The 13,680-nt window shown below is 39.6% G+C and overlaps 2 protein-coding genes across 3 annotated transcripts in view; one reads left to right on the forward strand and one right to left on the reverse strand.

The window, feature by feature from the left end:
- SLC25A36 (solute carrier family 25 member 36) overlaps positions 1–1,945 on the reverse strand; it is a 30,500-nt gene extending 28,555 nt beyond the window's left edge. The window contains exon 1 of the mRNA NM_001007960.2: positions 1,784–1,945. Coding sequence (NP_001007961.1) covers positions 1,784–1,824 — 41 coding nt within the window. The 5' untranslated portion in view covers positions 1,825–1,945. The remainder of the gene's footprint in view (positions 1–1,783) is intronic.
- Positions 1,428–13,680, forward strand: part of PXYLP1 (2-phosphoxylose phosphatase 1) — a 100,463-nt gene continuing 88,210 nt past the window's right edge. The window contains exons 1-2 of one of the 2 annotated variants that reach the window (XM_046898583.1): positions 1,428–1,472; positions 4,331–4,418. The gene's annotated coding sequence lies outside the window, so the exon portion shown is untranslated. Of the gene's footprint in view, positions 1,473–2,140; positions 2,504–4,330; positions 4,419–13,680 lie in introns of those variants that run through there. The other variant, XM_025153780.3, reaches the window with a different exon arrangement.

Genomic DNA, 13,680 nt, shown 5'->3' on the forward strand with positions numbered 1-13,680 from the left:
GAAACAGCAATGTCATCAGTTAGTCTCAAAGAAAATGGGAATTAAAGACTTAGTGTTTAACTTTTCTTTTTTTTTAGCATAAAAGGTCAGCAGATTGAGACAATCATGTTGTTTTCAAAGAATCCCCAGTGAAAACTAAAAGAAAATAAGATTTCCTTCATTTTTAAGTTCCACTGAAGACTAAACACAGTTCAAGAGATCTATAGTCTACTATGCTAGCAAAGAAGTCATGTGATGACCCGAATAACTTTTCTGCTGCTAAATGTGACCAAATATACGCTGTTTTGCTGAGCTGTGATTACAGGAAACACGTGGCGGCCACATGAAGAAAAGTCAGCCCTTTCCTCACAGTATTACCCTTAACCCAACTGGCTGCCAGCTACCTGCAGATCAGACTTTCCATAAAAGAAAGAACAACCTCGCTGAGCTCAGCAATCTTCACTTCAGTCTTAAGATTACAGGTTGGAGCGCTGCCTCAATCATGTACTGTTTCCTACAAAGCTGCCTTCTGCAGAAAGTAGTTCAAGCTACTGTTTTTCTGTATGTTTACGAGGATGTGAATTCTGAAGAAAGAAGTACAGAGCACCACACCTCAGGCCTGTTGGTGTATAACCCCCCTCCTCTTAGAGGGCCAGAAGTTGCAGGGGAAGAGAACCTGCATAAGCACTAAACTGTAAACTCATGTATTACTGGAAGCCAGGAAGGTGTGTGCTCACGCATATCCAAGCTACCCAGACCTGCTCACAGGAAACAGTGCAGTCTTCTACCTCCAACACTCCAGTCACAGGCACCATTTTGTAAAGGAGCAGCACAAATGGAAATCCAAGCCTTAAGCTCACTCAGAAGTACATTACGTTCCTTGTTCTGTCTCTTCCTCCACTTCCACACAACCACACTCACTGCTCAAATACATGCCTATTGCTATGGCAAACAGACTCTCCTTTTCTCTTTTAAGATGAGCGTTGCTCTGAGCCCACCCCTGAAAGAAACAGGCAGTGTAACTGGGCACTACAAAGCTTTATAACACACCTGCAGAGTTACCTGAGAGTTACCTCAAACCCAAGCAGGGCTACAAGGGCTACGTGTTTACTTTTAACTGCACTCTTCTCTCCAATTCCTTCTGTCTTTGAACACAGATGCTACAAGCTACAAGACGACACAGAGCCCCCCACCTAAAAGCAATACACATCAGTGTTAAAGGCATTCAAGTAAGACTTGATCCTGAAGTTACCAGCCTGTCTGTGGACCGCTGAGAAAATGGGCACCTTCAGGTAGCCTCACTGACGCCGGGACACTCCCATGCACGGAAGGTTCAATTTATTTCTCCAAAGAAACACCAAGCAAAGAAGAAACTTCTGGAGAAAACACGCAGTTTGTGAGGGGCAGCGCCACCCGCAACTCTGCGAGGGCCCACGTGCCAGCCAGGCGCCGTTCTCGCCACAGACCAACGCCCGGGACAGCCCGGCCTGCAGGTATCCCACACCTGCCGTGCGATGGCCGCCAACGCTGCCCCATCGGGGCCTGCCCGCGCACCCCCGGCCCGGGCAGGCCCGGAAGGGCCTGAGGGCAGCGGGCGGGAAACGGCGCCGGGCGGGCCTCAACGCGGCCTGCGCGCCTCGCCTCAGCACCCTCACGGCAGGCCCCGTTCCCCATCCCCGCGCAACGCAGCCCAACACAGCCGCATTGGGACGGAGCGAGCGCCCGCTCCGCCGCCGGGCCCGGCACCGAGGCTGCTGCCAGAGCCGTACCCGCTCCCCCAGCGCGGGGCGGCGGCTTCACCTACCCGCCGGCGAAGAGATGCACCAAGGTGTCTCTCTGGCTCATCCTCGTCGCCTGCACCCGGGCGGCAGGGAGCGGTGCCGGGCGCTTCCGCCCCACGCCCCGCCGGCTCCAGGCAGGCTCCGCACGAACACGCACCGCGGCCCCGCAGCTTCCTGCGGAGGGCAGCAGCCGCGCAACCGGGGCGTGGCAGCACCGCTCGCTCCACCCCTCACGCCGAGCCGCTACAGCAACACCGGGTACGGAAAGAGCTTCTACGTGAATATGCAGTGAGTGCCAGAGTAAACAGAGGCTTTTATTGGCTGGAGAAGTGTGACGTAGCGGTTCCTTCTTACATAAGAGGAGCGCGGAGCCCGTTAACGGTTTCTCTGAAGTAGAACAACCTGTGGTGCTGTGCTGCTGTGGTGGTCTGTGTCTTCGCGCTGTGAGCTACTTCGAGAACTTAATGTTTTCTTTTTTGTAGTAGGGTTGCTGCTCTATTTTCTGAGAGCTGCTTATGGTTTCTCTGGTGTGTGCTGCTTCAGAGGTCTGGTCACACAGTATAGCAGCAGAAAACGAAGAGATGGGGATGTCTCCAAGTGTTCTAAGTGCAGGTGGCCGTGTTGCTGCTAGCAGGCCGTATACCTGGCCGTCTTGTTCGGCTCCTTTCTTGTCTTGTGGGTCAGATCCTCAGCTGCCGCATCCACGGTTCCTGTCAAAAAGGCAGTCAGAAACTTTTTGCAAAGTGAGTACAGTGTGTTAATCAGGGACTAGAAGCACTGTGTTCCCATGTGGAAAAAGTAATGCCCCCAGCAGGATTCTTAATGTCACATACAAAACTGCTTTCTAAATTTGTGTTTTGGAAGTCTAAATGTCTAAAAGCCTGTAAGTCTCTGCCATGAGTTATGTTTTACAGTGGGAATGTAACACTGTCTAAACAATGAGTACAAGTCTTGTTCTTCAGTATGTGTTTCTACCTCATTGCAAAAATTTATCTTTTTCCATTTTGTTTCCAAATTGTTTGCTTTACCTTATTTAGTGACATGCACTGTTTACCCTTTAAAGATTTTATCTTATTGACTGATATATGGCATGTTAGTACATTGGAAAAGATTTTCTGCACGTGTGCTTAATGAAGTACTATGGGCAAACAGGGTGAGTTTGTGTCTTTAGATCCTGCTTTCCATTTTCTGCTAAGTGTGCAGTATGTTTCCTGGTTTCTCTGCTTTCAGATGGCCCTTTGTGAGCCTGCTGTTTCTTGTGGTGTTTCCTCAAGTTATGTAGTACCAAGTAGCTGGTTTTACTCCTTTGACATAATCATACTTTCTGGTTTTTTCTACTATAGATATGGTGATTGTCATTTCCTTTACTCTTTTTTTTCCAGTGTCCAGTTTTATATTCACATTTGTTGTGAACAAAATAAAGGGTTATTGTTTTACTGTAGTATGTATTAATAGTAGTATATTTTTGTGTAGTATATTAGTATAAAGTGCAGTTAAAAATAACCAACCAAACAGCATGCATTCTGAAGCAGTAATTTAGTAGCTGTAGGAAAAAAAAACTTGTGAGAAGATGAGCTGCTGTGAGAGTCATGAATAAGGCAGAAATGTGGTGTAAAGCTTAGGAAGAGTGGTGGTAGCTGAGGAGGAGGCTGCGTGGGAGGAGGCTTTGAGAAGTATGAGATGTGGTGGTGCTCAGGTGGGGGGCAGTAAGAGTGAGCTGAAACAAAAGTAGGGCAGTAAGTCTAGTTTCTGTGTTAGTATTTCACATGGTATGCTTTTGAAACTAGTAAATAGGTCAGTGAGAGTTGAAATAACTCACTGAAAGTCAATTGTTCCAAGAAACACAGATAAGACTCTTAGAAACTTACGGTATACATACATAAGTATACACCCTGTTTATTAAGATTCAAAACTTAAGAAAGGATCATGTGCAGTTTGGCCAAAGGTGCCACACAAGCAAAAGTAAATATATTTGGCTTAATGGAGCTGTTAAATTAATTTAAGAGTACTTGAAAATGCTACCAGTGATTGTATTAAATGCAGCATGAGAGACAAAGGGTCTTATGCAAAATGCTTACTCTGAGGTCTCAAGCCTATTTTTTTCCCAATTTGCTCAATAGCTTAAGAGGGAAGAGAAAAAGGATTTTCTGCCATCCTGTGAGCACATGTTCCTGTGAATTTGAAAGAAAGTTAAAATATGAAGACAGTTTGAAAAAGACCTTTCTTTGTCCCACTTCTGTATAGGTGAATGCCTAATCTGGGAGCCATGAACATCCAACACTATGCTGTGACAAATGAAAAGATGTATCTTGACTTTTATGAATGTTTAGAATGGTAAACATAAGTAGAGCTATTGAAACATTTTATTTTCATTATTAGAGGCTTTGTAAGTTTTTAAAAATATCTTTCTGTAGGAACTTGATGGTATTCCACTGAAACATTAGAAATTCCCCAACTGGATTTTTTTCTGATTTTTATTAGTAGTCTGAAGCACTCTGCTTCCAAATAATGTTTCACCATTTCTTGTGAGCTGTCTTTAATAATGCTTTTTCTTCTGTTCTCCTAACTAGGCTGAATTTTCTCAGTGGACTGCATCTCCAGTGGTCTTTGGATATGGATTCTCACAGTGCATTTCCACTTTTATCCCAGCCAAGAGAGGTAAGTGTCAAGAGGAATTGCCACATGGTATCACTTATGAGAGCCCAGTTACACTAATTAAATTATCCAAATTTCATGAGATTTCATTTTCAAAAGATCTTCAGTCTTTGTAATATTTTATTTGTTCATAATTTTATTTACAGCTTTTGTGCTTTGGAAAAGGAGAAGTGAATGACTAAGGTTTCCTATTTTCATTTGCTTTCTATAAAGTGCTTTCTTTAAAAAAAAAATTGGTTGGAGGAAATACTACTCATTAAACAAAAATTTCCCTGTATGCCTGTGAGGCTTGACCTAGTGCTTATTACAGGCAATGAGGAATTGGACTACTTTGTTACTGTTAATGAAGACTTGGCAGAAGGGTAAAATTTAGTTGTAGAGTAAGCCTCTGGAAACAAAGTGGCTAGATTTTTTTAATACGTAGTATCTTAGATTAAGAAATGATTTTTTTCTTTAAAATACTGTTTTTTATCTGGTGTTTTCTCTAGATTGCTTCCACAGACTGTTCAAAGTAGGGGGAGATGATGGTTGTGAATCTTTCGGCTAATGCATTCAGAGACCTTTGTAGTGATGGGAAAAGAGCTTGAAATATAAGCACCAAAATCTTAGGGCTGACCTATAAAAAACTTCTTTTCTGACTTGTGCAGCTCAGGATTCCATGATAAATGCCCTCATGAATGACTGTCATAGATTTTTTTGCTAGGAGTTGGGTGATCATTTACAGGTCTGGAATCATAGCAAGGCCATTATGAGTAGTGTATTTCAGCTCATGAAGTGTAATCATGCTAGAAATAAGATGAGGATGTTAGTATTGCTCTCCTGACACCACAGAAGTGAATTTGTGTAAGAGTGTGGAATGCAATATTTGGATGACCTCTGTGCTATAAAAAGCTGTCTACTTTCAGAAATCAAGCAAATGCTCTGATTTTATTAATATTCTTCTATCAATTTGTATTTTAAAATACATAATTAACATTATTTCACAATTAATGTAATAGAATAAGACAAGTCACATGTTTAACCTAGAGGCGTTGGACAGGTTGTTGATAGTTTTAGAAGTAATCTTTTGACTGACAAAGCAAGCACGGAGGCTGTGGTGAAAAAAGTTTCTCTGTACTTTGTAGAGACTTTATTTTTCTTGTTCCTTGAATACACATGCATTTCTATGTTGTTCAGGGACTTACATGGTTTATAGCCTACACAATCTTTTTGGAAATACCCAGAAAATGCAGTAGAAGAGGTCAGAGAAGAATAATAGGGAAAGAAGGAGAGGAGCAGCTTTATCTTAAAATAATAATAGAAATAAGGCAATAGAGTGAAAATAAGGAACAGCACAACGATGATACTTGTAAAAGCAAAGAAGAACAGAAGGCAGGATGATAATGATAAATGAAAATGAAGATAAGACCTATCATTTCAGTACCTGAGATGTTTGTTGGAGGAAGCATAAGGCCCTATTTGTTGAAAACTGGAGTTGGGAACATCCATATACATAAAAGAGAGGGGAAAACTTTTGTAAGAGCCGGAGAGAACAATTTTTGTGACTTAGGCTGTCAGTTTCCATGAAAAGTGTGTTCAAACCTTATCAGTTTTACAAAAGAATCACTCAGGTTATCTGTAAAATGAAGGCCTCATGTCAGAAAACAATAAGAACATTAGGTTTGTTTCAGCTGGATAAATGAAGACTGATTGTTGACAAGATGTGATTGTTGCCTATAAATATGTCAAAAGAATAATAAATATTTAAGCTAATGGTCAATATTAGCAGAGTGACCAGAGGCCATGAGTAAGTTGAGGTTGAGAAAAAAGTGAACTGGATATGACTTTACAGCACCTGAAATCCAGAGTGGAATATTAAGACACTGAGTACACTCAGTTCTCAGATGGCTCTCTCAAATGTGAATCCGTCATGCAGTTCTGTTTCAGACAAACTCTAAAGCCTGGGTTTCTGTCTTTAGCTTCCTCTAAGAGTGATCAGTAAACAAAATATGACATGAATCATATATGTTTTTGATGTGAGAAGTTCATAAAATTTCAGGGATTCTCTCACTCTTTAAATCACTGAAAGAGAATCTCTCAGTAATTTTTTCATTGAAAAGCAGAAGGATGACTGGCTTAATTAGAAAGAGTGAACATTTGGCTGTGTGGGTTTTGCACAGCTGGAGTAAGCAAAAGCAGGAAGCTTGAAACTGTTGTCAGTTGTAGCTAGTAACTGCACCTCAATGAGTGTGTGGGTTTGATTTTTTTTTTAAAGACTGGCTATAAGTGGAGAATAAAGCTCACAGCAGTATATGTTGGTCTTTGTGGTATCCTGGCCTTTAGGATTTGATGTAAGCAGACTAATGTAGACACTTGAGCAAATCCAGCCATCTTAAATGAGTATAAAGACTATAGAGGTGTGATCAGGCCACAAGCACTTGCCTAGGAAGTCAGCCACCTTGCTTCTCTCAATTGATTAAATGTGGCTTAGATTCCATATGGAGATGTTACTCCTCTAGCTTGTCTAAGACTAGACAGAGGATTTTCTGACTCTGCACACATGAGGGAGTTAAGCTTCATTACAGCTAATGAACCAATTAAGTATAGGAAGAAGGCTTTTTTTTTCCTGAAGTGATAATACACTTGAAGTTTTGATACTTGTCAGTAAGGTATTGTTCTTTTCCAGATTGTACTCTGAATGTTATACATATGATACAGTGCTCACTTACAGCCTCAATTTCACAATGTAACAGCTGTAACTAAAATGAAAACTGTTAGCTAAGCTGCTGCTATGACTGCAGGATATTGAACATTATTGTTGTTTATCTGAATAAGGAAAACATGGCTCCAGATTTTATTTTCAATGTGTGAAGTCTTTGGCCATTTTCTGTAGGCTATGGAAACAGCTTGTCATGTTCCAGATTCATCTGGTAGGCTCTGGAAATGGAAAAACCTCCTTTTTTTTTTAAGGGTGATAAAGGTTGTAATTACCTCTTCCCCTTATTCTAAGAACTACCTGTGGAAATGGTACCTTTGGCTAGAAAAGGCACTTAAAAGTAATGTAGTGAACCAACCTGTGGTATGAGTAATGCCCATTTGACAAGTGGTTAACAGTGGAAAAATGGAAACTTACAAGTTAATCTGTTTTATTCAAAACTATAGAATCCTGATTTAATTAACCTTTGGAAACATTCACATTTTTATGACGACTGATTAATAGCAGCTATGGGACCTCAAATCAAACAAATGATCTCCACCTGTTCTGCGGTGTGTTTAGGGCACAGAGGATCATCTGAGTTCTGGGGGTATATCACAGCCCTAAATAAAATGTTCCAATAACTCTTTCCAGAGTGGTTAATTTTTCTGTGTAGCACCAACTCACTTCTTCAACTTGCTCTCAGACCAGACACAATTCAATTTAATGAGTTTCCCTAGTCTTTTGAATATGCTCTGGGATAACTTTTACACATTTTTGTAAATTTAGGCACAATGAACCTTGAGGATATTTATTTTCTAAACTCCTTAGCCTTGATGAAGTTTCAGCTTGGATTAACTTGATCTTGTCAACCTTTTTGGAAACAGCGGTGGTGATGTGGTATAGGTGAGATCTGATGGAGATGGTTTTGAAAAATTCTTTGGAAGTTACACTGTTGGTAACAGCGGTACAGAGAACTACATTTTAATTTTTCTAACATAAAATAGTGGTCTCACTGATCATTTTAATTTTGTGATGAAATGTTTCTGTCAAGCTGTATTTTCCCTTGAATTTATAGAAGTTAAGTGTCTAGCATCACAGGGGAACTACATGCCAGAGATGTTATTTTAATTGTACTATAATTTTTTTCTATCTGTTACAAATATTTGAATTTCCATATCTTAAATGACAATTTCTGGCTAGTACATTCTTCATTCTTTTCCAAGATATTCATCTAGTTATATATTTTAGTTTCCCATGTGAGCAAAGCAGCAATCTATGTGTTCACAAAGCCAAGTCTGTGTGGCTATGTAATGCCTCAGGTATCTCCAAATTCACATGTTTCTGAATCCAGCTGTGCTATCCAGTACTGACTTTGTCTCCTGTTGTTCTTCAGGTTCTCAGTACTAGAAGTTTGTCTCCTCTTCTGTTGCTCTGTTTTGTCCATACTAGAGTGCAAGGTTAAAGTTCTGAGATATGTGGCTGCATTTTTACATGAGGTGGAGTCTGATGCAAGATTTGCTATGTAATTTGAGGCTTATCTCTTCTGTTAGGGTAGATGTTTTGAATTATTTTTGATAAGGAGCAGAATCAAGCTTGTTACTAATCACAGTCTGTCTTTATAGAGAAAGAAAGGGAGAGCCATACTGCGGTAACTGTTCACAGTTACGAGAGTGGAAGGAACCTCTCCTTTGCAACTTTTTCTTTTGAGATTGGAACAGATGTTAGGGCAAAAACTAAAGCCGTGAAGAATCCAGTATAAGTTTGTTTTCAGCATTAAGTTCTAGAAGACATGGCATGGATTCTGTCATAGGGTATATCTGATACTAATAGTCCCTAAAGTGCATAGCAGTTGAAAATAGAGCAGTACATGATAACCGAATTGTAAAAGCAGGTACTGCTGCTGTGTTACAATGAACAACAACTCAGATACTGGACATTCTTGCTATAAAAACTGAAATCATAGTGTTTAGTGAAAAAATTGCTGTGCATTTTGAAACAGTTGATTCTGGAGCAGTAAGCTATAGTGAGTTGGATCTAAATTTATGGTGTCTGCTGCTGCCTTAAGGTAAATATGTACTTTAATAATATATAGTTCTCGGAGGTTGGTAGGTATTTATGAAATTGTTAGCTGCCTCTAATTTAAAACAAAAATTCACAACAAACTAACCTCTGTTACAATCTAGCTCCCCTAGGCTATGACTCTATAGAAGAGCTATTGATGTAGCCCTCACAAAGAGTATGTTCAAACCACTTCTGAAATGTATTTGTGGAGAGCAGTTCAAAATATGCAGTGAGAATTAAAATAAGAAACATGTGATATTCACAAGAAACAGTCATTCCAGGATATGCAGGAGAGATACTGACACCAATTGCAGTGATACATTTAAATTGTTTGGGGTGGGGAGTGGAGAGTGGGAGGAATCCTGAAATCTGAACCTATGCTAAGTGTTAGAAATGAGACCTCCAATTTCCCTTGTATTTAGTATGAACAGATGGGATTTTGATTTTCTAATTCTGTGAGTTGCCTTGAAAAATTTCACCCTGGAGCATGTCCAAAACACTTCCTTTTCCCTGTAACTAACCAGATGTTAGGGAGGGACTGGAGATCCATAGACATCCTTACGGTTTTGCTGGGGAAAAAAAAAAAAATCTCCAGTGGATGTGGAATTTGAGTCTATAAACAAAATGAAAAACTCTAGAAGATATGTCTGCAAAACTGCTGGATTACCAATGAATGATGACAAGAGGCTTCACTTCTCGTGTTTCTTTTGGAGGACAGCACAGGGAGGAGCAAAGTGTTGTTGGTATGTCACAGCGAATACTTGGAACTACCTGTTACAAACAGTCCTCTTCTGCTCTTTCTGTTTTTTTCTGCTATTAATTATTAGTGAGATTTTTTTCAAAAAAGAGGACTTGCGTTTTCAAAATCAGATGACAAATATATCTTGAAGCTCCCATGTAGTTTTCCAGCACTGTCTGCTGCTGCTAATATTTCCAAAATGTGCATAAGGTTTTTTGTTATATCAGAATAAGTTGCCATGGAAGTTAGTTTTCAATCTCAGCCTGGTTCTGGGCAGAAATAAAAATATCTTGAAATTACAGATGATTTTTTCCCCCTATTTTCTTAGAAGAAACAATTTTTTTTTTTTGCCTAAACATTGTTGCTTATTTATTTAAACAACACTGCTATATAATGCCTTTACTAAGAGTGTACCAGGATGTTGACAGAAGGCAATTGGGCAGCAGCAAGTGTAGGGAAAAAACAAACAAACAACTTTTATGGTGACCAAATGGCAGGTTTGTTTCACAAGACTGGATGAGTAAATCTACTATTCTGGCTAGCTTGGGAACTTTAGTAGTTAGGATTTAGGCTGCAGTCTCAGTAGGGTTTGGCTTAATTGACTTCAATGATCTTTAGCCTGGCACTAGACATCATAGATTTCAAATATGCCAAATGACTTCTCAAATTTGGAGTGAATATAATCATTTAAGAGTTCAGTGCTGGCAACCTTCAACTGAAATCAATAAATCAGCCTTGACAAGAGGAGATTAGGAAAGTCGGAAACATGTACTATTATGTTTGCTTTTGTAGTCTTTTTGAGAGATCAAATAATGGAGACATCAATTAAAAGCAGAATAAATATCAGGCTTCTTCCAGTGTAATCACCTCTTCCTTTCATAAAAGGGAGCGTGCATTTAGCTTTAGAGCAAGCTGCCAAATCATTGGTTATGTTTTCATCCAATATCACAAACACAGTAAGTGAAAACTTCGATGTTCAAACTTTGTTTTATAAAAAGCAGAGTGTAGATTTAGAGTGAAAACATCAGTGTTCAAACTAGCTTTACAGGAGGCAGTATTTGTTTAAAATCTCAATTTCCAGTTCTTGTTTTAGTTGTCAGTGAGACTTGAACATTCAGATTGAAAGTTGGTTGTGATACATAAATGTGTATGAAGGAAATACTTGCATGAATTAAACACTGCAAGTCACAATGTGACATTTAGAGTCCCATGGAACCTGAGCGTTCTATCTCCTAAATGTCTTTACCAACAATGGTAATTTCTTCTGGGAGGTGAAACGACAGTATTCTTCCACTTGATCCAGGCTGTTTCATGTAAATATCCTTCTTTTTTCCCCCTTATAATCCAGTAGATTTGGTAAATAGCATGGTCCCATCCTCTGCAGGTGTAGTTTTGCTGTTTATTTTTCAGGGCACAGGGGGTGTTTTGTTTTGCTTAGCCTTGTTTTGTAGGCTCCAGGTAATGCTTTTAGTAGTGAGGTGTCATCAATGAGGTGGTTGTTAAAGAGGTGAAATATATGCCAAGGGAAGTGGTTTGGCAGTGTTTGTCTTTAAAGCCAGAAAGCAGATGGACTATTCTGATTCTGAATGCCTGTGGCCTTGGCCTTGTGGAGGAGAGAGAAGTATGTGAGGGATTCCATGATATTGTGTTCTTCTCCCTAACAGATGAAGTCATTTGGCTGTGGCTCAGAAAATTTACAGGCAACTGATCAGAAAAGTGAGCAAAAAATGTAACACTTCAGTAATTGATGGTGATTTTTTACATTGTTTTTGATACTGCATAATTAGCATCCAAGCCAGTGTAGCCAGTTGTGAGACAAGTAGTGTCACATACTTTTCCACGCCCAAGCAGGAGGCTTGCTTGCAGAAGTACATTCAGGAATAAGACAGTGAATGACAGCAATGGGTATTCATACAAAGATGTCTGAATGTGTAGATAAATTTACTTTGATATGGGTAAGATTGGTTTTGTGTTTACTTGGTCACTGTGTTTTTTCTTGCACTGAAGTCTGTGGATCATTAAAGAGTGAAGAAGCGGTAGGAAATTATTACAGTCAACAATCTACATTCAAGAGTATTATAAGCCTTGTGCATCCCAAACTGGAAATGGTTTTATCTTCCTCTTCCCCGAAACCAATGGCGCTTTGCCACCACCACCTAGAAAATTCTGAAAAGTGTAAAGAGATGTCTTTGTACCTCTCTTCTCTAGTGCTACGGTGCTGAAAAGCTCTGCAAAAGTACATCAGAGCTGTTGCTGTGCTGATCCTTCAGAGCTGACTGAATGTGAAGATGAAGTGTTGATTTGTGGAGCCTGTTCTCCCATAGATCAATTAGCCAGGGCAAGGAGAGCTGCAGAGACAGGAAAATAGAGAACACCAGGCAGGCTCCTACTTTCTTGCTGTAGTGTCAAATGGAGAAGAAACTTCATTCAAGTATTCTGATCTCAGCAACATCTTTGTGCACAGGTCAGGGCTCAAAGTGGCAGATCAGGGAACGCCAGTATTTCCCAGGACAGCTTGAGGACACTCAATGTCACAGCCAACACATATAAAAGGAATGCAATCTCAACTGTGAAAACAAAGAAGTTTGCTTTTTTGAGTAAGTGTTCTGATTTTTATGCTCTGCTGTTACTTCTTCCTTTCAACTTTTCTTTCAGAGATAACAGGGCTAGTAAGATTTTTGTGTGTTACAGCCTTATTAGCAGCCTGTTATGGCATGAAGTTAGAGCAATACTGGGGACAGTTGAGCTTTCAGAATGCATATGCTTTAGAAACTGTAGAGAACTGAGTGAATGCTCCAAAGGTAGATTGCAGACTGATATCTGAATCTTTCTAACAAATCACTCCTTCCTGTTACAAAAAGCCAAGGGTACAAAACAGCTGTTTCTTCCCTTTGTAAGTAAGAAAAATGACTGTTGGCATTAAAGCAAGAATAGAGAACATTAGACAAGCAAGAAGACTGTTAAGTTTACAAACCCAAAGGTCAGTAATCATAAATGTGAAGCTTCCATTCCTAGGCTATTCGCTCATTTCCATAGAGACTTTTAAAAAGACTAAAACATTTAAGAACATATGTTTTATATCTTAATCATCCTAGAGTAATCACATGCATATAATCTGTAATTTGTTTTTGTTTCTTTATTATGAATCACACTTATTTCCCTGTAGGAATGTTAGTCTTCATAAATATTAAACTTCAAGGTAAGATGAAATTGTTAAGCTGCAGGTAAAGGATACTGCTAAAATAGTGGCCCTATTGCCTTGGCCAAGCAACCTTTGGAAGAGTTTTGGCCTTTGAATATGAAATATACATTTGGCAACTCATAAAAATGCTTATGTCATATTTTGGGCTGGCTTAGCAGTCTACCACAAGATTGATTCTGCTGGACAGGGCTTTATATATGCTTATCTGGTATTACTGAAGGGGTTTTGCTCCTCTATGGACCCCAGTGTATGAAATTACAAAGCTTCTATATAGCTTACGTGTCCACCATAACCATTTCTTTATAATTCTTACAACCTATTAAAAACAAAACAAAAACCAAACCACAATACTGAGGGTTTGATGTTGTGCTGAGAATCCAACCAGTTGATGTTCTACTTTACCATATAAAATATCAAAGAGGTTACTAAATCTTATACAAGACAAGAATTACAGCTTTCAAGAGGTTCTGTATTTACAAAAAACTCAGATGTGTGGACAGCTAAGCTTAGGCCTCCTTTCTCAACATTTCTTCTTAGATAAACCCATCTGGATTCAAAAACTGGTTCAGTGCTGAGTGCTTCCATG

This window comes from Gallus gallus, chromosome 9 (genome assembly GCF_016699485.2).
Source record: "Gallus gallus isolate bGalGal1 chromosome 9, bGalGal1.mat.broiler.GRCg7b, whole genome shotgun sequence".
In the NCBI taxonomy this organism is placed as follows: Eukaryota; Metazoa; Chordata; class Aves; order Galliformes; family Phasianidae; genus Gallus; species Gallus gallus.